Below are 27,607 nucleotides of genomic sequence, written 5' to 3'. Positions count from 1 at the left end.
CTGGGATTACAGGCATGAACCTGTAATCTCCTGCCTCCTGGAGGCAGTAGAATCACTTGAACTTGGGAAGTGGAGGTTGCAGTGAGCCAAGATCGCACCATTGCACTCCAGCCTGGGTGACAAGAGTGAAACTCTGTCTCAAAACCAAACAAAAAAAAATCAAACAAACCACTCCTGGCCTAGGTATTATTTTACAGCCATCAAACTGGCAAAAAATAGAAAGTTAGGTAATGCCAGTGTTGTGCAGAGGAAGAGGAACCTCCTGCTGCTGAGAATTTAGGCTGCTATAGGCATTCTGAACCACCTAGAAATATTTGGCAAAGTAAAATTACAAATATTCTGTGACCTAGCAAATCTTCTGCTAGGTATATATAGTTAATAAGTTATTAGACCACTCTTGAAAAATACATACACTGTGGCCGGTCATGGTGGCTCACATCTGTAATCCCAGCACTTTGGGAGGCTGAAGCAGGCAGATTGCTTGAGTATAGGAGTTTGAGACCAGCCTGGCAGACATGGCAAAATCCTGTCTCTACCAAAAATTAGCTGGGCATGGTGGTGTGCACCTGTGGTCCCAGCTACTTGGGAGGCTGAGGTGAGAGAACTGCTTGAGCCTGGGAGATGGAGATTACAGTGAACCAAGATGGTGCCACTGTACTGCAACCTGAATGACAGAGTGAGACTCTGTCTCAAAAAAGAAAAAAACAGACTGGGTGCCGTGGCTCATCCCTGTAATCCCAGCACTTTGGGAGGCTGAGGTGGGCGGATCACCTCAGGAGTTCGAGACCAGCCTGGCCAACATGGTGAAACCCCATCTCTACTAAAAATACAAAAACTAGCCAGGCGTGGTGGCGGGAGCCCGTAATCCCAGGTACTCGGGAGGCTGAGGCAGGAGAATCACTTGAACCTGGGAGGCAGAGGTTGCAGTGAGCCAAGATCGTGCCACTGCACTCCAGCCTGGGGGAAAAGAGCAAGATTTCATCTCAGGAAAAAAAAAAAGAAAAAAGAAAAAAACATACACCAGTGTTTACAGCAGCATTATTCACAATAGCTAAAAAGTAGAAAACTCAAATGTTCACAACAGATGAAGGGATAAACAAAATGGTATAAACCCTAAATATATATAATGGAATATTATTCGGTCTTCAAAAGGAAGGAAATTCTGACACATGCTGTAACATGACTGAACCTTGAAAACCTTATGCTAAGTGAAATAAGCCAGACGCAAAAGCACAAATACTATATGTTCCACTTATATGAGGTCCCTAGAGTAGTCAAATTCCTAGAGACAGAAAGGAGAACAGGGGTTTCCAGTGGCTGAGGGGAGGGGAGAATGAAGAGTCATGTTTAATGGGTACAGATTTTCTGTTTAGGGTGATGGAAAAATTCTGGAAGTAGATAGCGATGATCACTGCACAAATGTGTGTCTGTCCTTAATGACACTGAATTATACACTTAAAAATAATTAAAATGGTAAGTTTTATGTGATATATATTTTATCATAATAAAAAAACATATAGATGGATGTTCACTGCAGCATTATTTATAGTGAGGGAGAAGCAAAGGCAACCTGTATGTCCCTACCTTGGAGAACTGATAGGGTGAAACGGGCAGTTGAAACCTAGTCTTAAGGCCAGGCAAGGTGGCTCACGCCTGTAATCTCAGCACTTTGGGAGGCTGAGGTGGGTGGATCAGCTGAGATCAGGAATTCGAGACCAGCCTGGCCAACATGGTGAAACCCCATCTCTACTAAAAATACAAAAATTAGCCAGGTGTGCTGGCAGATGCCTGTAATGCCAGCTACTCAGGAGGCTGAGGCAGGAAAATCACTTGAACTTGGGAGGTGGAGGTTGCAGTGAGCTGAGATCACACCATTGCACTCCAGCCTGAGTGACAAAGGTAAAACTCTGTCTCAAAAACAAACAAAAAAACCAACCAAACAAACAAACAAACAAAAGCTAGTGTTGGGGAACAAAAGAAACTGCACTTGATGAGATCTGCGGCTTTGCAGCTTTTTGTCCAAGGACACCCACAATCCACATGGCGTGGGCAGCAGAAAGCCACAGGCTTACTGGCTAGAGGTAAAGTTTGAGACAGTCAGAGAAGCCAGAGATGCAGAGTGTAAATTGTGAAAGTGTGAAATCCTTTTATGTGCAGTTTGGCATGACTGATAAACTACACATGCTGGGGGGTGTGGAATGGGGAGGAAAGGATCTCAGGGGACCCAATAAAAAAAAAGCACTAGAGGCTGAAATAACTAATAAGATTTCGATTGCTGCTGACCACAGTAGATTTAGAATGTGAAGTTAATGGATTGTTCATATAAAAATCACTCTTTAGGCTGGGCAAGGTGGTTCATGCCTGTAATCCCAAGTATTCGGGAGGCAGAGGTGGAAGGATCACTTGAGGCCAAGAGTTTGAGACCAGCCTGAGCAACACAGCAAGATCCTCATCTCTAAAATAATTGTTTAAAAATTAGCCAGGCATGGTGGTGCACTCCTGTAGTCCTAGATACTCGGGAGGCTGAGGCAGGAGGATCCCTTGAGCCTGAGAGTTTGAGGTCATAGTGAGCTATGATCACACCACTTCACTCCAGCTTGGGTGACAGAGCAAGATGACCTTGACTAAAATATATATATTTATCTAGATAGATAGATAGATAAATAGATAGATAGATAGATAGATAGATAGATAGATAGATAGATAATGCTCTTTAGAACAAACAGAATCCAGAGATTCTACAATGAATCACTGCATCATGCATAATTCGTGATGTCCAGCATCCAAACTTAAAACCACTAGATATAGCCAGGTGCGGTGGCTCACACCTGTAATCCCAGAACTCTGGGAGGACAAGGCAGGAGGATCACTTGAGGTCAGGTGTTTGAGACCAGCCTAGCCAACATGGTGAAACCCCGTCTCTACCAGAAATACAAAAATTAGCCGGGCATGGTGATAGGCACTTGCAATTCCACCTACTCGGGAGGCTGAGGCAGAAGAATCACTTGAACTCGGGTGGCAGAGGTTGTGGTGCACTCCAGCAGCCCGGGTAACAAAGCAAGATTCTATCTGAAAACAAAACAAAACAAAAACCCCCACTAGATATGAAAAAAAAAAAAAACGGAAAAATATAATCCACATTCAAGAGAAAAAAGTAGTCTACTCTAAGACCAGCTGGCTGCAGTGGCTCACACCTATAATCCCAGCACTTTGGGAAGCCAAGGCGGGTGGATTGCTTGAGGTCAGGAGTTCTAAAGATTACAGGCATGCGCCACCACATCCAGTTAATTTTGTATTTTTAGTAGAGACGGGGTTTCTCCATGTTGGTCAGGCTAGTCTCAACCTCCCCACCTCAGGTGATCTGCCCGCCTCGGCCTCCCAACGTGTTGGGATTACAGGCATGAGACACTGCACCCAGCCTCATCCATCCATTATTTTTAAAAACTCTCAGCAAACTAGGAACAGAAGTGACCTTTTTCAATCTGATAAAGGGCATCTACAAACACCTGACAACGAACATCATACTTAATAGTAAAAGATGGAATGTTTCCCCACTAACATTGGAAACAAGACAAAGATGTTTGCTGTCTCCACCGCTATTCAACATTGTACCAGAAGTCCTAGCCAGTGCAATAAAGCAAGAAAAATAAAGAGCCTAATGATTGGAAAGAAGTAAAACTGTTTTTATTTGAAAATGACATATGATGAAAATCCTAAAGAATCAACAAAAAAACTAACTAGAATTCATAAGAAATTTAAGTCTCAAAATTCAGGATAGTATACATTAATCATTATTTCTATATGCTAAGAACAAACAACTGGAAATTTAAATCTAAATAAATCATTCCATTTACAATATTGTCAAAAAACAAATAGGAATAAATTTAACAAAAGATGTGCAGAATGTCTACATTAAAAACTATAAAACTTTGTTGAGGAAATGAGAGAATATCTAAATAAATGGAAAGATAAATCATGTTGGAAGATTGGAAGATTCACTATTTTGTTTTGTTTTATTTTGATTTCTTGCTGCATAATACCAAAGATTCACTATTGTTAAAGAAATTGTTTCTCCTCAAAATTTTCTGCAGATTCAGCACAATGCCAATCAGAATCCCAGCGTGCTTCTTTGCAAAAATTGATAATTTAAGTGGAAATGCAAAGGACCTAGAAGACCCAAAACAGTCTTGAAAAAGAACAGCAAAAGTGGAGGACTTATATTATCTGATTCCAAGATTTTCTATATAGGGTTCAGTAATCAAGACAATGTGGTATTGGCATAAGGATAGACACACACACACACACACACACACACACACACACACACACCCCTAAAAAATCAAAGGAACAGATTAGAGTACAAAAATAGATCTACATTTACATAGTCAATCACTTTTCAGTCAAGTTACCAAAGCAATTCAATGATAAAGGAAAGTCTTTACAATAAATAGTTTTGGTACTACTGAACATATATATGGCAAAAACAAACCTTGGATCTCGTCATCTAACATACTTAAAAATTAATTTGATGTGAATCATGAACCTGAAACACAAAGCTAAAGTTATAAAACTTCTAGAAAAAACATAGGAGTGGCTGGGTGCAGTGGTTCAGGCCTGTAATCCCAGCACTTTGGGAGGCTGAGGTGGGAGGATCACCTGAGGTCAGGAGTTCGAGACCAGCCTGACCAATATGGTGAAACCTCATCTCTACTAAAAATACAAAAATTAACCAGGAATGGTGGTGGGTGCCTGTAGTCCCTGCTACTCAGGAGGCTGAGACAGGAGAATTGCTTGAACCTGGGAGGCAGAGGTTGCAGTGAGCCGTGACTGTGCCACCACACACCAGCCTGGGAACAGAGTGAGACTGTCTCAAAAAAGAAAAAACATAGGAGAATATATTTGTGACCTGAGGTACATAAAAATCTCTTAGATAGGATATAGAAAGCAACAGTCATGCTGGGCACGGTGGCTCACGCCTTTAATCCCAACACTTTGGGAGGCCCAGGCGGACAGGTCACTTGAGATCAGGGGTTCAAGACCAGCCTGATCAACATGACGAAACTACGTCTCTACTAAAAATACAAAAAGTAGCCAGGTGTGGTGGTGTGTACCTGTAGTCCCAGCTGCTCAGGAGGCTGAGGCAGGAAAATCACTTGAACCCGGGAGGCAGAGGTTGCAGTGAGCCAAGATCATGCCACTGCGCTCCAGTCTGGGCTACAGAGCGAGACTCCATCTCAAAAAAAAAAAAAAAAAAAAAAAGACAAGAAAGAAATAAAGAAAGAGGGAGGGAGGAAGGAAGGAAGGAAGGAAGGAAGACATATACAAGAAAAATTGATAAACTTTATCAAAATTAAAATTTTTCACTAATCAAAAAACACTATTAGGAAAAAAACAGGCAAATTTCCAGAATATATAAATTAAGTAATTCCCATAATGGAATATCAAAAGACAAACAATCCTACCCAAAAAGGGGATCAGGCACAGTGGCTTGTGCCTGTAATCCCAGCACATTGGGAGGCTGAGGTGGGAGGATTGCTTGAGCCCAGGAATTTGAAACCTGCCTGGGCAACAAAGCAAGACTCAGTCTCTTAAAAAAAAAAAAAAAAAAAAAATTGCCAGACGTAGTGGCTCACACCTATAATCCCAGCACTTTGGGAGGCTGAGGCGGGCTGATCACAAAGCCAGGAGTTTGAGACCAGCCTGACCAACATAGTGAAACCCCGTCTCTACTAAAAATACAAAAATTAGCTGGGGGTGGTGGTGCTCATCTGTAATCCTGGCTACTCAGGAGGCTGAGGCAGGAGAATCTCTTGAACCCGGGAGTTGGAGGTTGCAGTGAGCTGAGACCACACCATTGCACTCCAGCCTGGGTAACAGAGTGAGACTCCATCTCAACAACAACAACAACAAAAAGATTAGCCAGGAACAGTGGTGAGGGCCTGTAGTCTCAGCTACTCAGGAGGCTGAGGTGAAAGGGAAGATCCCTTGAGCTCAGGAATTTGAGGTTGCAGTGAGCTATGATGGTGCCACTGCATTCCAACCTGGGTGACAGAGTGAGGTTCTGTCTCAGAGGCTGGGGAAAAAAGAGAGGGGATGAAAACTTGAACATACTTGACAAAGAAAGATAAATAACCAGTAAACATCGGAAATACAAAGTAAAACTACAATGAGATATCAAAACATAGCCATTAGAGTGGTTCAAATTTAAAAGCTGAGGCATGAGAATTGCTTGAACCCTGGAGGCTGAGGTTGCAGTGAGCCAAGACTGTGCCACTGCACTCTAGCCTGGGCAACAGAGCGAGACTCTATCTCAAAAAAAAAAAGACAGATAACACCAAAACGTTAACAAAGATATGGAGCTATGGAGCAACTGGAACTCTCATAAATTGCTAGTTAAAATGTACAATAATACAGTCACTTTGGAGTTTCTTGTAAAGTTACATATAGATTTACCTTTTGATCCAATGATCTTTCTCCTAGGTAGTTATACAAGGAAATGAAAACATTTGTCCACAAAAAGCTGTTTACAAAAATGTTCACAGGAGCTTTAATGACCATAAAATGAACAACCAAACAAAAAACTGGGAACAACCCAAAAGTCTGTCAATAGGTGAATGGATAAACAAACTGTAGTATGTCTGTACAGTGAAATACAATTTAGCAAACTACTGATTAGCTCAACAACATGGATTTATCTCAGGGATATGGTACTGAGCCAAAGAAGCCATACACAAAAGAATATATACTATATTATTCCATGTACGTAAAATTCTAGAACAGGCAAAACTAAGGTGAAAAAGTCAAAGAAGTCAGAGTTAGGGTAGCAGATGCCTTGAGGAGGGATGAGGGGAGGGAAATTGCTTGGGAAGAAACAGGAGGAAACTTTCTGGAGATATCAAAATGTTCTGTATCATGATATATCATTATAGCCTGTAGGTTATAGGGTATATTTATTTGCCGAAATTGTACAGTTAAGATTTGAGGGCCGGGCGCGGTGGCTCAAGCCTGTAATCCCAGCACTTTGGGAGGCCGAGACGGGTGGATCACGAGGTCAGGAGATCGAGACCATCCTGGCTAACACGGTGAAACCCCGTCTCTACTAAAAAATACAAAAAAACTAGCCGGGCGAGGTGGCGGGCGCCTGTAGTCCCAGCTACTCGGGAGGCTGAGGCAGGAGAATGGCGTGAACCCGGGAGGCGGAGCTTGTAGTGAGCTGAGATCCGGCCACTGCACTCCAGCCTGGGCGACAGAGCGAGACTCCATCTCAAAAAAAAAAAAAAAAGATTTGAGTAAATGTAATCTTAGGAAAAAAACAGGGCTCAGAAAAAAAAAAAAAAAAAAAAAGAGGACATAGAATGAGATGTATAATCAAATTATATTTAAATACATTTTGTTTATTTATTTTGAGATGGAGTTTGGTTCTTGTCGCCCAGGCTGGCGTGCAATGGCGCAATCTCAGCTCACTGCAATCTCTCCCTCCGGGTCCAAGCGATTCTCCTGCCTCAGCGAACTCCTGACCTCAAATGATCTGCCCACCTCAGCCTCCCAAAATGCTGGCATTACAGATGTGAGCCACTGCGCCCAGACTCTATTTTTAAAAATCCATTCTTTAAATGGGAAAACCGAGGCTTAGAGAATTTAAAGTGACTAAAAGGAAGTTCCGTATCTACTAAAAGGAGACTCCAGGATCCAATCGAAGGCAGCCAGATCTCCAAAGCATAAACTCTATTTCAAATTGTGGTTAAAATAAATAAATAAATAAATAAATAAATAAATAACATAAAATCTACCATCTTAGTCATTTTAAAGTGTTCTATATGTAGTAGTGTTAACTATATGCACATTTGTTGTGCAAGAGATCTCTAGAACTTCTGCACCTTGTGAAACTTAACTTCTGTATTTATTAGACAATTCCCCTTTCTCTCCCTCCGCCCAGTTCCTGGCAACCATGATTCCACTTTGTAAGAGTGGCTACTCTAGATACTTCACAGAAGTGGAATCATAACAGTATTTATCTTTCTGTGACTAGCTTCTTTCACTTAGCATAAACATCCTCAAGGTTAAGTCCCATTGCAGCATTTGACAGGATTACTCTCTTTTTTAAGGCTGAATAATATTTCATTATATGTATATACCACATTTTCTTTATTCATTTATCTGCGGTTGATGGACATTTTAGGTTGCTTCTACCTCTTGGCTATTATGAAAAATGCTGCAATGAACATGGGTGTGCAAATATCTTTTTGAGATCCTGTTTTCAATTATTTTGGATATATACACAGGAGTGGGATGGTAATTCTATTTTTAATTTTTTTTTTTTTTTTTTAGACAAGAGTCTCACTATATTGCCCAGGCTGGAGTGCAGTGGCGTGATCTTGGCTCACTGTAAACCCGCCTCCCGGGTTGAAGCAATTCTCCTGCCTCAGCCTCCTGAGGAGCTGGCATTACATGTGTGTGCCACCACACCTGGCTAATTTTTGTATTTTTAGTAGAGATGGGGTTTCACGATGTTGGCTAGGCTGGTCTTCAACTCTTGGCCTTAAGTGATCTGCCTGCCTCAGCCTCCCAAAGTGCTGGGATTACAGGCATGAGCCACCGCACCTGGCCCTATTTTTAATTTTTTGAGGAAGCTCTGCATTGTTTTCTTAGAGGCTGCAGCACTTTACACTCCCATCAAGAGTGCAGAAAGATTCCAATTTCTAGGCCGGGCACGGTGGCTCACGCCTGTAATCCCAGCACTTTGGGAGGCCGAGGCGGGCGGATCACAAGGTCAGGAGATTGAGACCATCCTGGCTAACACGGTGAAACCCCGTATCTACTAAAAATACAAAAAATTAGCCGGGCGCGGTGGCGGGCGCCTGTAGTCCCAGCTACTTGGGAGACTGAGGCAGGAGAATGGCAGGAACCCGGGAGGCGGAGCTTGCAGTGAGCCGAGATCGCACCACTGCACTCCAGCCAGGGGGACAGAGCGAGACTCCGTCTCAAAAAAAAAAAAAAAAAAAAAAAAAAGATTCCAATTTCTCCACATCCTCACCAAGGCTTATTTTCTGGTTTGTTGTTGTTGTTGTTGTTTTTGAGGCACAGTCTCGTTCTGTTGCCCAGGCTGGAATGCAGTGGTGCGATCTTGGCTCACTGTAAGCTCCACCTCCTGGGTTCACGCCATTCTCCTGCCTTAGCCTCCCAAGTAGGTGGGACTACAGGCGCCTGCCACCATGCCCAGCTAATTTTTTGTATTTTTAGTAGAGATAGGGTTTCACCGTGTTCGCCAGGGTGGTCTCGATCTCCTGACCTCGTGATTCACCCATCTCAGCCTCCAAAGTGCTGGGATTACAGGCGTGAGGCACTGCGCCCGGCCCCTCTGTTTTTCATTTTTTTTAAAGTAATGACTATCCTAACAGCTATGAGGTGATATTTCATGGTTTTGATGTGCATTTCCCCGATGACTAGTGATGTTGAGCATCTTTTCATGCTATTGGCCATTTGTTTATCTTCTTTAGAAAAATGTTCGTTCAAGTCCTTTGTCTATTTTTAAATTGTATTTTTGTTGCTGTTGAGATGTAGGAATTCTTCATATATGCTGGATATTAAGCCTGCTATGGTGTGAATGTTGATATTCCCCCAAAATTCATGTTGAAGTCCTAACCCCCAAGGGGATGATAGTAAGAGGTGGGGCCTTTGGGAGATGACTAGGTGATAAGGGCAGAACCCTCATGAATGGATTTGGTACCCTTATAAAACAGGCCTCAGAGAGTTAGCTAGCTCCTTCCACCATGTGAGGACACAGCAAGAAGCTGCCATCTATGAGGGATAGGCCCTCACCAGACATCAAACTTGCCAGCGCCTTGATCTTGGACTTCCCAGCCTCTGGAACTGTAAGAAATAAATTTCTATTGTTTATAAGTTACCCAGTCTAAGGCATTTTGTTATAGTAGCCTGAACAGACTAAGGCAAATCCCTTATCAGACACATGGTTTGTAAATATATATACTTTTTTTCTTTCTTTCTTTCTTTTTTGTTTGTTTTGTTTGTTTGTTTGTTTTTGAGACAAAGTCTCACTCTATCACCCAGGCTCGATCTCGGCTCACTGCAACCTCTGCCTCCCAGGTTCAAGCAATTCTCCTGCCTTAGCCCCCCGAGTAGCTAGGATTACAGGCACGCACCACCATGGCTGGCTAGGTTTTGTATTTTTATAGAAATGGGGTTTCACCATGTTGACCAGGCTGGTCTTGAACTCCTGACCTCAGGTGATCCTCCTGCCTCGGCCTCCCAAAGTGCTGGGATTACAGGCATGAGTCACTGCACCTGGCCCCGGTTTGCAAATATTTTCTCCCATTACCCAAGTTGCCTTTTCACTCTGTTGGTTGTTGCCTTTACTGTGCAAAAGTTTTCAGTTTGACATGGTCCCATTTGCCTATTTTTGCTTCTGTTCACTGTGCTTTTGGTGTCATATGCCCAAGAAATTATGAAGTTGAGAAGCTTACTCTCTTAAAGGTGCTTTTCAAACCACGGGGTTGTAAACCTATGAAATCATGAATTAATCTGGTAGGTTGTAACTGATATGTTTGTTTGTTTTTGTTTTTGTTCTGTTTTGTTTTGTTTTTTTGAGAAAGAGTCTCACTCTGTTGCCCAGGCTGGAGTGCAATGGCATGATCTTGGTTCACCGCAACCTCCGCCTCCCGGGTTCAAGTGATTCTTCCACCTCAGCCTCCCAAGTAGATGGGATTGTAGGCACCCGCCGTCATGCCCGGCTAATTTTTGTATTTTTGTAGAGACGGGGTTTCACCATGTTGCCAAAGCTGGTCTTGAACTCCTGACCTCAGGTGATCCACCCACCTTGGCCTCCTAAAGTGCTGAGATTGCAGGAGTGAGTCACTGTGCCCAGCCTTAACTGGTACTTTTTCAAAGAATAGAACAGACAGAATAGCACGGTATATAAAATGTTAATTGAGGTATCACATGTAGTATGCCTAAGCACTGTTTTAGAAACTTTTTTCCAGGTGTGTGCATGGGAGGTGGGGCAGGGTGATGGATTGTGAAATAAAGTGGATTTCTTACTGTGGGCTATGGCTAAAATTTTGAAAAACATTGCCCTACTCTCTACTGCACTTGGTCCAAATGAAGGCCCAACAATGCTGAAGATTTTCCAGTAATTACAGCAGAGTCAGCCCTTGGTGGGCTTCAGCGGGAGGAACACAAAGAGATCTGTGCTAGGGCACTTAGTACCATATTCATGTGGCAACTTTGTTTCTGCAAAAATAGAAAGTCAGCTGTCACCTTAAGTGAATATTTTTTATTTGATCTTTTTTTTTTTTTTTTGAGATAGAGTCTCACTCTGTTGCCCGGGCTGGAGTGCAGTGGCATGATCTGGGCTCACTGCAACCTCCGCCTCCCGGGCAAGCAATTCTCTTGTCTCAGCCTCCCAAGTAGCTGAAATGACAGGCATGCACCACCACACCTAGCTAATTTTTGTATTTTAGTAGAGACGGGGTTTCACCATGTTGGCCAAGCTGGTCTCAAACTCCTGACCTCCAGTGATCCACCTGCTTCGGCCTCCCAAAGTGCTGGGATAACAGGCATGAGCCACTGCGCCCAGCTTTTATTTGAATTTCATTGGTGCTATTTGTTTTGGTTTGGTTCTATGGTTGCCTAAGTGCTCTAAGTATAAATATTTTATATCTGGTTTTATGCTTGTATATATTCATAAAAATAATTTAAGTCTACCATGGGGGTCTGAGAGAGTTTTCTTTCCTTCAAAACAAGGTGTCTGTATATCAACAGAGTTTGAGAAATACTGTTAAGGCTGTGCTGAGTTCAAAGGTGTACTACCAAAACCTTATTTGGAGACAGGGTCTTCACAGGTATGATTAGTCAAGTTAAGATGAGATCACACTGGATTAGGGTAGGCCCTAAATCCAATGACTGGTGTCCTTATAAGAAGACCATGTAAAGATACACAGAGGAAGGCCAGGCGTGGTGGCTCACGTCTGTAATCTCAACACTTTGGGAGGCTTGAGCTCATGAGTTCAAGACCAGCATGGGCAACATGGTGAAATCTTCTCGACAAAAAATACAAAAATTAGCCGGGCGTGGTGGTGTGTGCCTGTAGTCCCAGCTACTTGGGAGGCTGAGGTGGGAGGATGGCTTGAGCGTGGGAGGCAGAGGTTGCAGTGAACAGAGATTACACCACTGCACTCCAGCCTGGGTAACAGAGCCAGACCTTGTCTCAAAAAAAAAAAAAAAGAAAGAAAGAAAGAAAAAAAAAAGAAAAGATACACAGAGGAGAAGCACAGAGAAGAAAGTCACGTGACACCAGAGGTAGAGATTGGAGTTATGCTGCCACAAACCAAGGACTGCCAAGCACTCAGCATCCACCAGACAGAATCCAGCAAGAAGCAAGGAAGGATCTTCCCCCTAGAGCCCTGAGATGGAGCATGGTCCTGCCAACACCTTGGTTTCAGACTTCCAGCCTCAAGAACTGTGAGAGAATAAACGGTGTTGCCTCCACCAAGTTGGAGGCAATTTGCCACAGCAGCTCTAGGAACCACTCCAGAGGATAACCTGCTTCCCAAGAGGGGACTCACAAAAGCGCCTTCCTAAATGCCCGTCCTCCCAGCAGCTATGCCATTCCACAGTGTGGGCTTCTCAAGGGGAGACACCAAGGCCCAGAGAGGCTCAGTGGCCTACTCAAAGGGTCACAGCAAGTTGGGGGTAGAAAAAGGACCAGTAAGCGAGACTCCCACCACTCCCTCCCAGAGCTCGGCTCACTACTTACCACAGTGCCAGCGAAAACGTTCACTGCAGAGGTAGACTTGGCCTCCTTTACGCTGAAGTTGGGTTTACTGGGCTCCAACTCGGAGCTGCTGAGACTGATATTCCTCAGGTCTGGTACAGAACTGGAGGGCCTCGCAGACGTCGGCTTGGCGGAAACAGGGCCGGCCTCCTTCATGGGGGCTTTCTCATTGAAGCTGCTGTCTGTTTCATTTTTCCTTTCATCTCTGACACTCGAGAGCAAGTCAGGTGCGTAGGACACTAATGTCAATGGCTGGATGTACTGGGGAGGAGGAAACCACAACACACAGCCCATGGGAACCCAGCTCTATCCACTTCCAGATTCATCTGCACCCAGGGGTAGGTGCAAAGGAAATGAGGAGAAGGAAAGCAGTGGATAGCAAAATTTCTCTAACATGGGGCTCTCAACCTGGAATTCTGGGACTCTTACAGGACTCGTGGATAGCTTCACAGGGTCTGAAATTGCACTTTTAAAAAGTGCAAATTTTTTCCACTTGAAATTGCAGTTTAAAAACTGTGCATTTTGTACTTTCTGGCAAGAGATTCCATAGCTTTTATCAAATTCTTAAAGGGTCTGTGACCCTAACAAAGTTAAATAATATGAAACAAAAATCTCTACTCTAATCCAGGTGAGTCTTTGAGACAAAGGAGATGGATTGAAAACTCAGCTGAATCTTCCCACTGAGCTAGAAGAGAGTGCTAAGCAGAGAAGGCGAAGACAGACCACAGGCCAACTGGACAGCTGACCCACAGCCAAGACTGGTCCACGCTTTGCATAGAGGATAGACCCAGCCATGATCAGCATCCCATGTAATGTTCTGAGAGTCCTGCTCCCAGAAGCTCTTCCCCATAGCCTGCTCTCTCCACTGTGCCCTGGCCTACTAGAGGGGAGCATTCCAACCCAAGCTGCAGTTGAGGACCAGGAGTATATGCACTCCTGAAGCCCTGAATAAGGTTCCCTAAATAAGGTTCGTGCTCAGCCTCCCAGCATGGCCTGGCTGCTCTTACTCCTACTGGAGGAGGCAAGCAGGACAGACCGGTGAGAGTCTTCTGTTGCCTGGATGGAGGGATTCTCTAAAAGATGCCAGCTCTTGTGTGCCTTCAGGGCTCCCCGCACCACCCCATCATTGCCAAGCCCTCTGTGCAGCCCTTCAGTGTGTCTGGGCTCTGAGCAGTGGTCTCCTCAGCACCCTCCACAGATCAGGCCCAGGTGGGGAAAGGTGCTGGCTACGTGTGTTCCCCATGATCCGGGTTTACCTGTTTGGAGGCTTGGGTGGCAGCCTTGTCTTTCTGCTGCTGTTTCTGTTGCCAGCCCCTCACGCCCTTCTTTCTCACTTGCTCGCCTGCCGATTCCCCCTGCATCTCTACCTTCTTCTTCATTTGGAAGGGCTTTTTTTCCCGTTTTAGTCTCAGCTCCTGGATCAGCTGCCTGCCCATGAAGAACAAGTGAATGTCATGGGGGTTAGGGATGCGCTGCGCAGGCAAGCATTCTCCTTGAGGGATGGACATGACTGGGCGAAGAGGTAGCAAGTTCCACATTCCCTCCTCCAACATATCCAGTCTGCACAAGTGATTGAAGGTTAAGGAGCAGGGTGTGGAGGAAAGCATCATTCTGCCAAGCATACCATCCCCCGTGTGGGAACAGCATCCAAGGAGAGATGTGCAGTAAGGGGGCTATTCCCTAGTCCACCACACCCCTATCTGTTCCCCACTTCCCAGCAGGCCAGTTCCCATCCATGGCAGGTGCCAGGAAGAGGGTCTGGGTAGGAGGCTAAAGCCAAAGGCTCTCATATTGGGCCATTTCATGTGCTGGGCCTCTGTAGCCAATGGATGCTGAGAGTGGACAAAAGGTGACATAATATAGCAGAAATAACTCAGTCTCATGAGTCAGGACACAGGGGAGTTCTGGTCCCTCTTCCGTCATCATCTTTATATGTGATCACTCCTCTGCTCTGCCCTCTCTTTCCATAAAATGAGCTGGTAGGAGAGGACTGCACTCAGTGGATGACTCCCTCCAGCTCCTGGAGTTTACGCCTGTGTGAATCCATGAGGCAGCTTTGAGGGGGTGGCTATCCTCGGGAGTCAGTTTCTAGAAAGAGTTACCTCTCTCCACTTCACACACGGAATCTTCCAATTCCTTGTCCTTGTGAGACCAGGCCAGATGTTCATCTGGCAACTTTCTGTTTTTGCTTTTCTTTGAGACAAGGTCTGACTCTGACACCCAGGCTGGAGTGCAGGGGTGCAGTCACAACTCACTGCAGCCTCCACCCCTCTGCCCTGAGCTCAGGTGATTCTCCTACCTCAGCCTCCTGAGTAGCTGGGAGTATAGGCACAGGCAACCATGCCTCGCTAATTTTCCTTTTTGTTTTTTTGCAGAGATGGGGTTTCGCCATGTTGTCCAGGCTGGTCTTGAACTCCTGGGTTCATGCCATCCACCTGCTTTGGCCTCCTAAAGTGCTAGGACTACAGGCATGAGCCACGGTGCCTGGCTGCTCTGGCAACTTCCATGGTTGGGGACTCTCCCTGCCACTCCAGGCCAGTCAGCCAATAGATCACAAACAATCCCCAGAACCCCCCACCAACCTCATCCCGGATGCCTTCCTACCGGGCATACTCCTCCCGAGCCCTGGAAGCAACAGTATTTTGGAAGAGGGAGTTGTTGTCCTGGAAAAACTTCTCATACTTCTCCGAATTCAGACTGGGATAAATCAGTCGGAACCCTCCACAGTTTTCCTTCTCATATGTTTCAGTTTTCTTTAACTGCATGGCCCGGAAACCCTTGACTTCCTCAATCCTGTTGGGAAGCAGAACGTGGGGCTGCTGTCAGGTTTTCTTGGGACAAAGCCTGGAAGGGACATGTCCAAGCTGGAGGTCGTCTAGGGCCCGATGGAGGCCTTGCACATAATGGTGGTCAATCAGGGTTTGCTGAATAAATGCATGACTGTTTCCCTGAAAGGAGATTCTAGCCCTCCTGGGACAGCCAACGTCATATGCACTAAGAGCTGGTTAGCACAGTCTTTTTGACAACTCACCAAATTCTGTCCTGTTCCAAGTAAAACCCATTTTCCACTCGGCTTAGTTCTGACTAGGCAGACTGTCACCACCTTCCCATTCACAGTCCTGATTACCCTTCTCTACAGAATAGCCGCTGTACTTTTGCTGAATTTGAGGGCTTCCTGGATGACCTTGATGACCGTTTATGAGCTGCAATGATCTCATTCTTCCTCACAGCCCCCTGGGGAAGTGGGGGTCAGGTAGGGAGAAATGATAAGCCCCCTTTTACAGCAGGGAAACCCAGAGCCACAGAAATATCCAAGGAAAAATAATGAGGAGACTGATTCAGAGAAGGCCCTTAACCTGACAGCTGCTCCTCAACAGGACACTGCCTCCTTCTCGGGGAGTATAGAGATGGCAGGACATGGCGAAAGGCATCCTGGAATCCCAGGCAGCAGACCCACTGGGCATTGGGTCCAGAGCTGTCATTTACCAGCAGGGTGACCTTGTACAAGTCAGTTCCCTTTCTGGCGTCTTGGTTTCCTTGGCTTCCAGAACAAGGCCACATGGCACTCCACCCTACCTAGCTGCCCACTCCTTACAGGGAAGACAGTGCAAGTGCCTGAGAAACATGGTGCTTTCCAAACATAAATGCTATTTATGGCATCAGTTCCAGAAACTCAACCCCAAAAGATTAGACTGGCTCTGCCCATGAGGAGTGCAGGGGGCTGTAGTGGGGTCTGAAAAGCAACAAAGAATCCCCTTGACTAGGCTCAGAGTCTCCGGACACTACAATCTCTCTACAGAATGGAAGCCCCAGTTACAAGGCAAGTGCTGCCCAGCAGGAAGCAGGGGACGTTAGCTCCTGGCAACATGGGAACATGGAGAAGGACAGACACATCTTTCTTTATAGTAAAAATAAAGGAATGGTCTTATTTTTATGCTGGTAATTCCTAAAGCTTCACATAATATTAATTAATTTCTATCCATTATATATAGCTATATATCTGTAACTTAATCTCCTATTTCTAGGAACAAAGGAATATTCCAAGTAAAACTATTCAAACTGCTACATTCTGCCAGTATAAGCTCATTTTCCAAATGGGATTATCATTTGTTAAAATGACCCCCTCCAACTCCAGGCAAGATTATAATAGCCTTCGATATGTATTATAGTGCCAAGTGCTTTGCTAAGCCTTTTATATGCATTATCTCATTTCATTCACCCAACAACCTTTTGTATCATAGCTCCATTTCATAGAAAGATCACTGAGGCTCAGAGAAGTGACAGAAAGGCCACATAACTAGTAGGCTGTCGAGTCATAATTTGGACCAAGACAGACCGTTATTTTATTTATTTATGTATTTATTTATTTACTTGAGACGGAGTTTCACTCTGTCACCCAGGCTGGAGTGCAGTGGTGTGATCTCGGCTCACTGCAACCTCCGTCTCCCAGGTTCAAGCAATTCTCCTGCCTCAGCCTCCTGAGTAGCTGGGATTACAGGCGTGTGCCACCACGGCCAGCTAATTTTTTTGTATTTTTAGTAGAGACGGAGTTTCACCAGGCCAGGCTGGTCTTGAACTCCTGACCTCAGGTGATCCTCCCGCCTCAGCCTCCCAAAGTGCTGGGATTACAGGCGTGAACCACTGCACCCGGCCCGGGACAGACCATTCTTACTGGGAGCAGGGGAGTCAGAGAGAGAGAGAGACCCCCAAGGCTGGGGAGTGCTACTGTACCTCATCTCCCGAGAACAACACTGCTGCAGGAACTGCCCCCGTTGTCTCTCCTCCTCCAAGACTTTCTTCTTGTCACAGCTTTCCAGGTTGATCAGGACCAAAGTGTCATACAGCAGACCATCTTTCACCTCTTTATCCAACCGAGAGTCGGTGGAGAAGCTTGGAGAGTGGTTGACCTGTGAGGGCAAGATGGGCAACTGGTGACAAAGCCATCCAAAGCGAAAGCAGAGAGTGAGGCCGAGATGCCACCTCCAGGGTGCTACCACAGCCCACCTCAGGGCCTGACTACCAAGATGAGAGGAAGGGAGGGGAGAGCATCTGGACTGGAGCCGTGGTGAAAAAAGGAGGAAGCATAACTCCCTGTAGTTAAACCAGCTTTTATCTCAGGCCTTTCTTCTTTGGGAGCATCAGGGCTACCCTCTCTTTGGTGTGTGTGTTCCACTCCATCTGGGGTGCATGTGTTCCCTCATGTGCACTGGGCATCCAGAGAGCAGAATGGAAGGGGTACTGCCCAAAGGGACAGGCTCGGACACAGGAGGTAGAGAGGAGTGGCATTCAGGAGCCTGGCCAGGGTGGAGGGGAGACAGTGGGAGGAGGGAAGGACTTATTCCTGCACACTGAAAAGTCTGTATTGTTTGGAGGCACCATGTGACATTTGCAGATTTCTAGAAGTTTCTGAAGGGCTTGCTCCTGGTGGCTCATTCTGCTCTTTGGGTAAGGGCTGCAAACAGGCACATCCCTCTTCCTCCCGCCATACCTGGAAACAAGGACTGGGAATGAAAGCAGGGCAAAGCTGCAGGAATCTGACCTGTAGTCCTGGGTTCTCCACCCCAAAGTCTGACCTGTGTCACTGAACCTGGCACTAGCACCCTTTGCTCCTCACGACGCTCCCTGAAGGGCCATGTGAGAGGGCTCCTGGGGACAATTCTTTCAGGAAGAGAGGCAGCTGCCAGGAAAGCTTCTCCTCCTCCTCTCACCACCCATGGGTCTCAGGGAGGCAGGAAACTCACTGCATGGCCCCCTACCCATTTCAGTGGCAGTAAGCCCCAGGACACTCTCTGCTGGTGTGTGTGAACTGAGTAGTCCAGGCCCCTAAGAGTGGGGCACAGTCGCTCCTGTCTGATACTGAACGTTGCCAACCCAGCTTTGACGAAGAACGCCCCTTTCTGGGAGACAACTCTGTTACAAAAGGTCGAGCTGTCTTTAGAATCACTCTGTGCCTGAGATCAGCACTTCCTTGTCTGAGAGGACCTCAAGAAGGCAAAGGAATTATCTAATTCCCAGCTGTCTACCCCCCTCTGGTGGCCACTTCTCAGCTAAGAGAGAAGCCCCATGCAGCAGGCACCATAGGAGGAAGTGGCCTGGGAAGTTGAAACAATTCAGGTAAGCCAGGAGGACAGGACGGAATCCTTGAAGCGAGCTGGCCCCAATAACAAGAGTCCGTTTTCGCCCCTCGCCCAAACTTCCCTACCTCCAGCAGCCAGGGTTTGAGTCTGCGGTCCAACAAAATGTCGAAGCCCAGGACCTCAAAGCAGGCGCTGCTGAGTGTGTGGCTGGGGAAGCAGGTGTGGTAGTTATGCCTGACGATGGGGTGCGCCGAGATGAGGGTCTTGATGATGACGTCCTCAATATCCCTCCATATCTGCTCCACATTGTAGCTGTGGTCCTCCATGTATGCATTGAAGGTGGAGAGTTTCCTGGAAGGGAACCACAGGCCAGGAGGCAGTGTAGCTGACCTCTGGTCACCCGAGGCCATGGCATGCCGGAAACCAGAAACTCCTGGTGGAGACAAGGCTCCAGAGCCAGCAGGGACGAACACCCAGGAGCCAGGGTGACACCTGGGCTGTGTTAGAGCCAGAGGAGGTCCCAGGAATCCCAGGACTACCCCCTCCAAGTCTCCAGAGCCCTGGGGTGGGTGCGGATGCAGTCACATAAGACATGGTCGGGACACTCTCACTGTGACCCACAAAACATCTATCCGCAGGGGAAGGGATGAGTCAAGAAAACCCCCCGACACCATGGTTTTACTTTGGCAGCAATGATTCCTCAGCCTCTGGGGTTTATTAGAAGCATGTGGGCAGCCTTTTAAGAACGCTGATGCCTGGGTCCCACCTCAGCCATCTGAGGGGATTCTGGGGATATTAATGACACAGAAGTCTTGTTTTAGGGCTGCCCACAAGGAAAAGGCACCCCAGGGCATGTCCACAGATAAGGTTACCAACTGTGCCAGGCAAACCGGACTGTCCCAGTTTTAGAACTGCAAGTCCTGAATTCTAGGAAACCCCTCAGTCATGGGCAAACAGAGACAGCTGGGGGTCGCCTGATCACAGAGGAACTCAGAGATGTCTACCTCATGTGGAACAGTTCATGAAGAAATACCTGAGTGGGTGCTCAGCCAGCTCTGAGCTGGGCATTACCGAGAGAGGACGGATCTCACAAATCCAAGAGGCAGTGGTGGGGACAGACATTTGCCCCCTCACATGTACATACATGTGCACAGAGAGCCAAAGTGGAAGTGGCAATGTGGAAGGAGGAGGTGCAGGGGAGTGAACAGCAGAAATAATGAAAAAGACAAGAGACACGGCTCATCCAGGCCGTTTCAAAAGCTCACTAGACCCCAACCCAAGGGGTCAAGGAGGAGGAAGCAGGGTCGGCCAGACAATGTGCATTTGATAAGGGCCTTTGGTGCATGCAAAGCCTCATGCAAGGAGGGGACACTAGAAACTGTCACCTCTGTCATGGGAAGCCTCAGGACCATTCAGGGAGTCAACACACATGTGAAACAACCAAGGATGCATTTATATAAAGACAGATAAGCCAAGGCTACTCAATATACAGGCCACCTCCTCCACCTGCCATTGTCAGAAAACAGTATTGCACATAAATGGATTTTCCAGATCGCTTTAAGCCAATTTTTTTCAAGCGGAAAAAAATGTATTTAATTTGCCTAATTGGGAAATAAATTTTCCTGAAATAGATTATATAATTCCCCTACAACATATAACATAACCTTTTCTTGATGACTCAGGACTCATCACAATGAATATACTTTATTGTATAATTTCATAATGCCCAGTGGCGAGTCAATTCAATTTAATACCAGCCATGTGCTGAGCACACTGAAAGATGAAGATGGCTTGGTGTCTGCCAGAGAATCCTGCCAGGTTTTCAGGTTTCCTGTCTTCTCCTTCACTGTGACTGCAGCACTACTCCTGAGTTTGTGCCCCAGTGGGGTATTGACAGGGACAGCAGTTGACCTCAACTGCCAACTTTGGGACAGATGAGACAGTCAGTATGAGAAGCAGATTGTCTCAAAAGATGGAGAGGAGGAAGAGGAAAGGAGAAACAAAACGGGAGGGAAAGGAGGAGATAAGAACTCTGCCCAGCACTATAGGAAGAACCCCAAAGGCCAGGGCACCATTGTAACCCTCAAGGAGCAAAGTACAACTAGGGACAAAAGACAAATGTGCCCTGGTAAAGAACAGCTATGGGCAATGGCTGATATTGACCGTGAGGGTTGTAAAAATACAAAAAAATAGCCAGGCGTGGTGGCAGGAGCCTGTAATCCCAGCTACTCGGGAGGCTGAGGCAAGAGAATCGCTTGAATCTAGGAGTCAAAGGTTGCAGTGAGCCGGGATCGCACCACTGCACTCCAGTCTGGGTGACAAGAGCAAGACTCCGTCTCAAGAAAAAAAAAAAAACGACAGTGTCCTGCCCATGGAGTGGATGGCACGGGCAGCATGGCTTAGTGGGTAAGGGCACCAGCTCGGGGGTTAGACAGCCCTGGTTTCAATCCCAGCTTCCTAGCTGTGCCACCCAGGGTAAGTTACTTAACTTTTTCACACCTCAGTTTCCTAATATGCAGAATAGGGACGATAATAATGCCGACTTCATAGTGTTGTTTTGAGGAGGATTAAGTGGTTTCAAGTATGTAAATTATCACTAGGAAAAGAAATGTCCAAGCTCTCCAGCCCTGGAGATGAGAAGGTAGAGATGAGGAAGTTGGGCAGGGAGACCAATTTGGAGTGCTGGGGTGGAGGCAAGGAGAGAGAACACACCCACACTGGGAAATGCTGAGTTGAAGACGTCCAGGTGGAAATGAGGAGAGATGGACCTGGAGCCCAAGGGAGACAGGCTGAGCCCAGCAAGGGCAGGCGGAGGCCACGGGGGCAGGCAGCTGCTCCAGGAGAGAGGATGGAGAAGCACCGTGGGGTGAGAGGGAGATGAACAGAGGAAGAAGGAAATGGAAGAGGCAGAACAACACTTGAAGCCTTTGCAACCTCACCTTAGTTCTGCTACCCCAAGACACTCCTCCATCACAGCCGAGGGCCCAGAGCCTGCTGTTGGGGTGCCAGTTCTCATTGGAGGAGGGAAATGAGAACCTTTCCATTCTGTGCCCTTAGGCTAATGAAAAATGACAGTAACCACGCACACTGTCTGTGTTGCCATCACAAGTCATTTGAACCTCACAGAGACCCTGTGAGGTGTCAGGGCATGGCAGGGAGTCTCATCACATTCATCCTCCAGACCAAGAAGTGCAGGCTCAGAGAGATGAAGTAACTCGTCCAAGCTTAGTTGGCAAGTGTCAGAGCCGGGACTACAAGCTAGACCTCCCAGAGTGCCAACACTCAGAACGCAGCAATGCAACAGGCCCAGCTGGTGCCCATAGCCCAGGTGGGGAGGAGAGGAGGAAGTGGCAGAGCTTCAGGCAGCACAGGTGGCTGACATCTCTTGAAAATGGGGAGACTGCGTCCCACCAGTCTTCCACATCCCCTTTAAGCAGCCTTAACTTAGTGATTTTCCGTGTGCTTTTTGGAATGCTGCCACTGGGGGGGTCATGAAATGTCACATGCCTCTCTGATGGTCTGAAGCCAAACTGATAGCCTGTTCAGTGGTCCTTTGAAGCTTGGTGCGTTAGAAAAGAGAATGAGCTCTGGGGTCTTACAGACCTCGCTTCTCCACCCAATCTAGCAGTCACAGCTGTGGGACCTGGGGTAACTCACGCAACCTCTGAGACTCAGTTTCCTCATCTATAAGATGGAGATGGCACCTAACTCACAGTTCTCCACCTACAGAGAGCAGATAGCAATGCCTTTGCCATAGTGTTGCTGTGAAAAATTCAAAAACAGGCCAGGCGTGGTGGCTCACGCCTGTAATCCCAGCACTTTGGGAGGCTGAGGCGGGCAGATCACGAGGTCAAGAGCTCAAGACAATCCTGGCCAACATGTTGAAACCCCGTCTCTACTAAAAATACAAAACTTAGCTGGGTGTGGTGGCGCATGCCTATAGTCTCAGCTACTTGGGAGGCTGAGGCAGGAGAATCGCTTGAACCCGGGAGGTGGAGGTTGCAGTGAGCCAAGATCACGCCACTGCATTCCAGCCTGGGTGACAGACCGAGACTCCGTCTAAAAAAAAAGAAAAGAAAAATTCAGCAATAAAAAATGCACAGAAAGCACCAAACACAGACCCCAACACATATGAAGCCTCAGAAATACTTGCTCCTTTTCCCTTTCCCCCTTCACCTGGTCAAGTTCACATTCTTCAGTCTCCCATTTTCTTAAAACTCAAATGAGACCTGATTAGACAATAACAGGAATGGAAAAGCCTGTCATGAAGATACTGTCGTGAACCGCTCTCAATTTCCCCCCTTCTGAGGAATCTTCAAGCCAGCTAGCCACATGTCAGGGTACTGTGACACATCATTTGGGAATCTCTAATGGAGCAACACCCAGGGGAACACGGGCCAAGCAATGACTGCTTGGCAAGTCCTTCTCACGTGGCAGATCAGTAAATATCTGTTGCTTTGGAAATATCAGAAGGGCCAACTGTAATAAGGGTATGTTTTGGTGTGTGTATATATTCTGCTGGGGAAACAGCTCATGTTTATCTCTCCTCCTCCCAGCCTCCCAGGGTTTACGATGGGGCCTTCTTTTAATGATTAACAGCCAAGAGGGCAGAGACGAAGGAATTTGTTCTGGGTTGCGAAGCAAAGAAGTACTTTCTCAGACCGTGTGACCCAAGATGGAAACACTGATGGGGACTGACAGGGTTTGGGTAGAATCCCAGAAAGCAGTTCTGAGGTTGGTAGGGAAAGGAAAGAAAAATGAAGCCTCTTCCTTACCTCTTACTGCCAGAGTGAGCATCTCGACTGAAATTTGAACTGTGCTTATTAATGGAATAATTAGTCAGGTGCATGCAGATATCATCCTGGGGAAAGAGACACACATCTGTGGGGTCAGCTCAGAAGGGCAGGCCCCCTGCTTCCTCTCTGTGCCCTCCCATGGCCCCTGGAGCTTGAAGGGATGGAAAGAAAAGGAAGTTTTAGGGCTTATTTAGTGTGGCAAAATAGAGGAAGTAAGAAGGGGTGTCCTGCAGCCTCAAGCCTAAGAAACTCCAATTCTGCTGGGTGTGGTGGCTCATGCTTGTAATCCCAGCACTTTGGGAGACTGAGGTGGGCAGATCACGAGGTCAGGAGTTCAAGACCAGCCTGATTAACACAGTGAAACCCCATCTCTACTAAAAATACAATAATTAGCTGGCCCTGGTGGTGCGCACCTGTAATCCCAGCTACTTAGGAGGCTGAGGCAGGAGAATGGCGTGAACCCGGGAGGCAGAGCTTGCAGTGAGCTGAGATTGCGCCACTGCACTCTAACCTAGGCGACAGAATGAAACTCCATCTCAAAAAAAAAAAAAAAAAAAAAAAAAACTCCAATTCTTTATGAGATTGGGTTGTGCCCAGCCTGAGAAAAACTTCAGGAGTCCTGGGGGTCCAGGAAAGGCGGGGATGGCAGGGTTGCTCACCCATGGCCTTTTCTCCTTGAGTACCCCCGAACTGTGGTTCTGGCTTTGGAGTCAGGCAGACCTGGCCACAAGCCCCAGACTCACCTCTTCCTATCTATGTGACCTTGGACAAGTCCCTTATGCTCTGAGTTTTAATCTCGTCATTCGTAAAATGGGGATAATCATCCCTCTCTCTGAGGGTTCCTGGGAGGGCTAAATGAAACCCGGCACATAGCAAGCGCTCAACAAATGACCCTCACAATGTCTTGAGAACGTGGATTTAACTAGGATTTTTTTTTTAAATCATGCTATGGGGATAGGGTGAGGTAGTGTGTCCCCTTAGCTCACCAGGTTGTCTGTGCAAGGGCGGGAGTAAGAGGTCGTCGCAAAGCGGGCCAGTCCTTCATTGTACACAAAAATCCTGAGAGGGTCACAGGATGTCACCAGTACATAAATCCGTAGGTCAAACTTAAACCCATCAATGATAAAGGGCTGGAAGGAGAGAACAGAAGTCAGACATGCATTAGGGGAGAAATTTACACTTGAAAATCACTAGCTCCTGCCTTGTTTCCATGGAGTTGGCTCCAACATTGCCTAGTGTTGTGGAGGGAAGGCTTGTCCAGGGTCAGAGAGAAGAACAAGGAGACTTGGGCTCTGGGTCCCAACATGTGACCCTGTGGAGGTCACTAAACCACACTGTGCCTTGGTTTCCTGATCTGTCAAGTGACACAAGTAACCACCTCTAAGAGGTATCTTGGCAATTAAACAGAGAAACATTAAACAGTCCTCTGAGGCCGGGCTATAATCCTAGCACTTTGGGAGGCTGAGGCAGATGGATCATCTGAGGAGTTCGAGACCAGCCTGGCCAACATGGTGAAACCCCATCTCTACTAAGAATACAAAAATTCACCAGGCGTGTTGATGGGCACCTATAATCCCAGCTACTCAGGAGGCTGAGGCAGGAGAATCGCTTGAACCCCAGGGGTCAGAGATTGCAGCGAACCAAGATCACGCCACTTCACTCCAGCCTGGGCGAAAGAGCGAAACTCCATCTCAAAAAAAAAAAAAAAGTCCTCTGATGGGCCAGGTGCAGTGGTTTATGTCTATAATCCCAACACTTTGGGAGGCTGAGGAGGGAGGATTGCTTGAGCTCAGGAGTTCAAGAACAGGCTGGGCAACAAAGTGAGACCTTGACTCTACTAAAATTCAAAAAAAATTAGCCAAGTGTGGTGGTGCAAGCCTGTAGTCTTAGCTACTCAGAAGGCTGAGGTGGAAGGATTGCTCCAGCCTAGGAGGTCGAGGCTGCAGTGAGCCCTGATCACACTACTGCACTCTAGCCTGGGTGACAGAGTGAGACCCTGTCTCAAAATAAATAAATAAATAAATAAATAAATAAAAATTCTTTGATAAGCCAGGCACGGTGGCTCACACTGGGAATCCCAGCACTTTGTGAGGCCGAGGCAGGAGGATCTCTTGAGCCTAGGAGTTTAAGACCAGCCTCAGCAACATAGAGACCCTATCTCTACAAATAAAATTTTTTTTAATAAAAAATTAGTCTGGGCACAGTGGTTCACACCTGTAATCCCAGCACTTTGGGAGGCCAAGTCAGGCAGATCACTTGAGGTCAGGAGTTTGAGACCAGCTTGGTCAACATGGTGAAACCCCGTCTCAACTAAAAATACAAAAATTAGCTGGCTGTGCTGGTGGGTGTCAGCTACTTGGGAGGCTAAGGCAGGAGAATCACTTGAACCTGAGAGGCAGAGATTGCAATGAGCCGAGACTGCACCACTGCACTCCAGCCTAGCAGCGGAGTGAGGCTCTGTCTCAAAAAAATAACAATTACAAATTAACCAGATGTGGTGGCGTGTGCCTGTAATCCTAGCTCTACTGGGGAGGCTGAGGTGGGAGGATTGCATGAACTCAGGAGTTTGAGGTTACAATGAGCTATGATTGTGCCACTGCACTCCAGTCAGAGTGACAGAGCAATACCCTATCTCTAAAGAAATAAAAATAAAATATAGTCTTTTGATGCATGGACATATTGTCACCATTCAGGGCTACATATTGTTGCAGTTCTTTTTCTTTTCTTTTCTGTTTTTTTGTTTTGTTTTGTTTTGTTTTTTGAGACAGGGTCTCCAGCATCTCACCCTGTTGCCCAGGCTGGAGTGCAGTGGCACAATCTTGGCTCACTGCAACCTCTGCTTCCTGGGCTCAAGCGATTCTCCAGCCTTAGCCTCTGGAGTAGCTGGAACTACAGGCATGTGCCACCACACCTGGCTAATTTTTGTTGAGAAAGGGTTTCGTCATGTTTCTCAGGCTGGTCTGAAACTCCTAAGCTCAAAGCAATCCACCTACCTTGGCATCCCAAAATGCTGGGATTACAGGCTTGAGCCACTTTGCGCAGCCAACACACAGTGGCAGTTCTACAAGAGTCCTCCCTGCAATGTCATCTCCTGGCCATTTCTTCCCAGAGAGATCAGTGTGTCCCACTCTGTCCACGCTCCTAGAGGGCTCCCTCCCCACAGTGGGCTGTGACCGACGACCTCCAGTCAAAGAGAAAAGCTGATTGCTCTCTAGTACCATGCCCTTTTCCCACATGAGGGCTGTCCCAAACCAAAGGTGCTCCCCTAGCCCTAATGTGTTAGAGGAAAAGGGCCAGCCTGGTAGGGCCAGACCAATTGACAAGGGTAAAAGGATAAGAGACACTCTGGCCCAGGCACGTGCCAGCACCCCTGGTCAGAACGTTTGGTCTGACAAAGTGCAAGGCAGAAGCCAGGTCAGCTCCACCTCCGTCTTCACCCTCCATTCCCTCATTTCGCATTCTGTCCAGTAGAGCTGAAGCCCGCGGTTGCTGTGGGTGATAAATAAATAATCACAATGAGGAAGTACCTTTGAAATATAGAGCTGACAGATCATATCCTCCCCTGGTTTGATTTCTTTCACTGTCCGGGTGATGAATATACCTTTCCCTTGGCAGCCCGAATCCGGCTTACAAATGTATGTCTTATTTTTTCTTGACCTGCTGTAGGTCTGCAAATCTCCCCAGCTACCAGAGCAGGGAGGGAACAAGATACATCTTTAGCTGGGGAACAATGAAAAGGAAGGCTAACTCTTTATGAAGAAAAGAAAGAAAAGCTATCTAATGTGACAAAGCCCTGGCATTGACAGATGCCCAGAGGTCCAGCAATGGGAGGCAGTAGAGCACACACAGCAGGGAGTGTGGGCTTCAGAGGGAATTCAGGCCTGGGTTGAAGCCCAAGCAACACCACTTACCAGCGGTGCAACCCTTTGCAAGGACTTGACCTC

The 27,607-nt window shown here is 46.8% G+C and overlaps 1 protein-coding gene across 4 annotated transcripts in view; it reads right to left on the bottom strand.

Annotated features, from left to right (window-relative positions):
- The window catches only part of TTLL6 (tubulin tyrosine ligase like 6), a 54,052-nt gene that overhangs the window by 9,623 nt on the left and 16,822 nt on the right, over positions 1–27,607 (bottom strand). For 3 of the 4 annotated variants that reach the window (XM_077971287.1, XM_077971288.1, XM_077971289.1), the window contains 9 exons: positions 27,191–27,347; positions 24,650–24,793; positions 23,643–23,728; positions 18,993–19,218; positions 17,522–17,697; positions 15,395–15,583; positions 14,047–14,218; positions 12,773–13,051; positions 2,980–3,069 (listed from right to left, as the gene is read on the bottom strand). In XM_077971287.1, coding sequence (XP_077827413.1) covers positions 2,980–3,069; positions 12,773–13,051; positions 14,047–14,218; positions 15,395–15,583; positions 17,522–17,697; positions 18,993–19,218; positions 23,643–23,728; positions 24,650–24,793; positions 27,191–27,347 — 1,519 coding nt within the window. Of the gene's footprint in view, positions 1–2,979; positions 3,070–12,772; positions 13,052–14,046; positions 14,219–15,394; positions 15,584–17,521; positions 17,698–18,992; positions 19,219–21,806; positions 22,927–23,642; positions 23,729–24,649; positions 24,794–27,190; positions 27,348–27,607 lie in introns of all 4 variants that reach the window. The other variant, XM_015119352.3, reaches the window with a different exon arrangement.

This window comes from Macaca mulatta, chromosome 16 (genome assembly GCF_049350105.2).
Source record: "Macaca mulatta isolate MMU2019108-1 chromosome 16, T2T-MMU8v2.0, whole genome shotgun sequence".
NCBI lineage: Eukaryota > Metazoa > Chordata > Mammalia > Primates > Cercopithecidae > Macaca > Macaca mulatta.
Note: the sequence above shows the minus strand (reverse complement) of the source record. Positions and strands in the feature narration are given on the sequence as shown.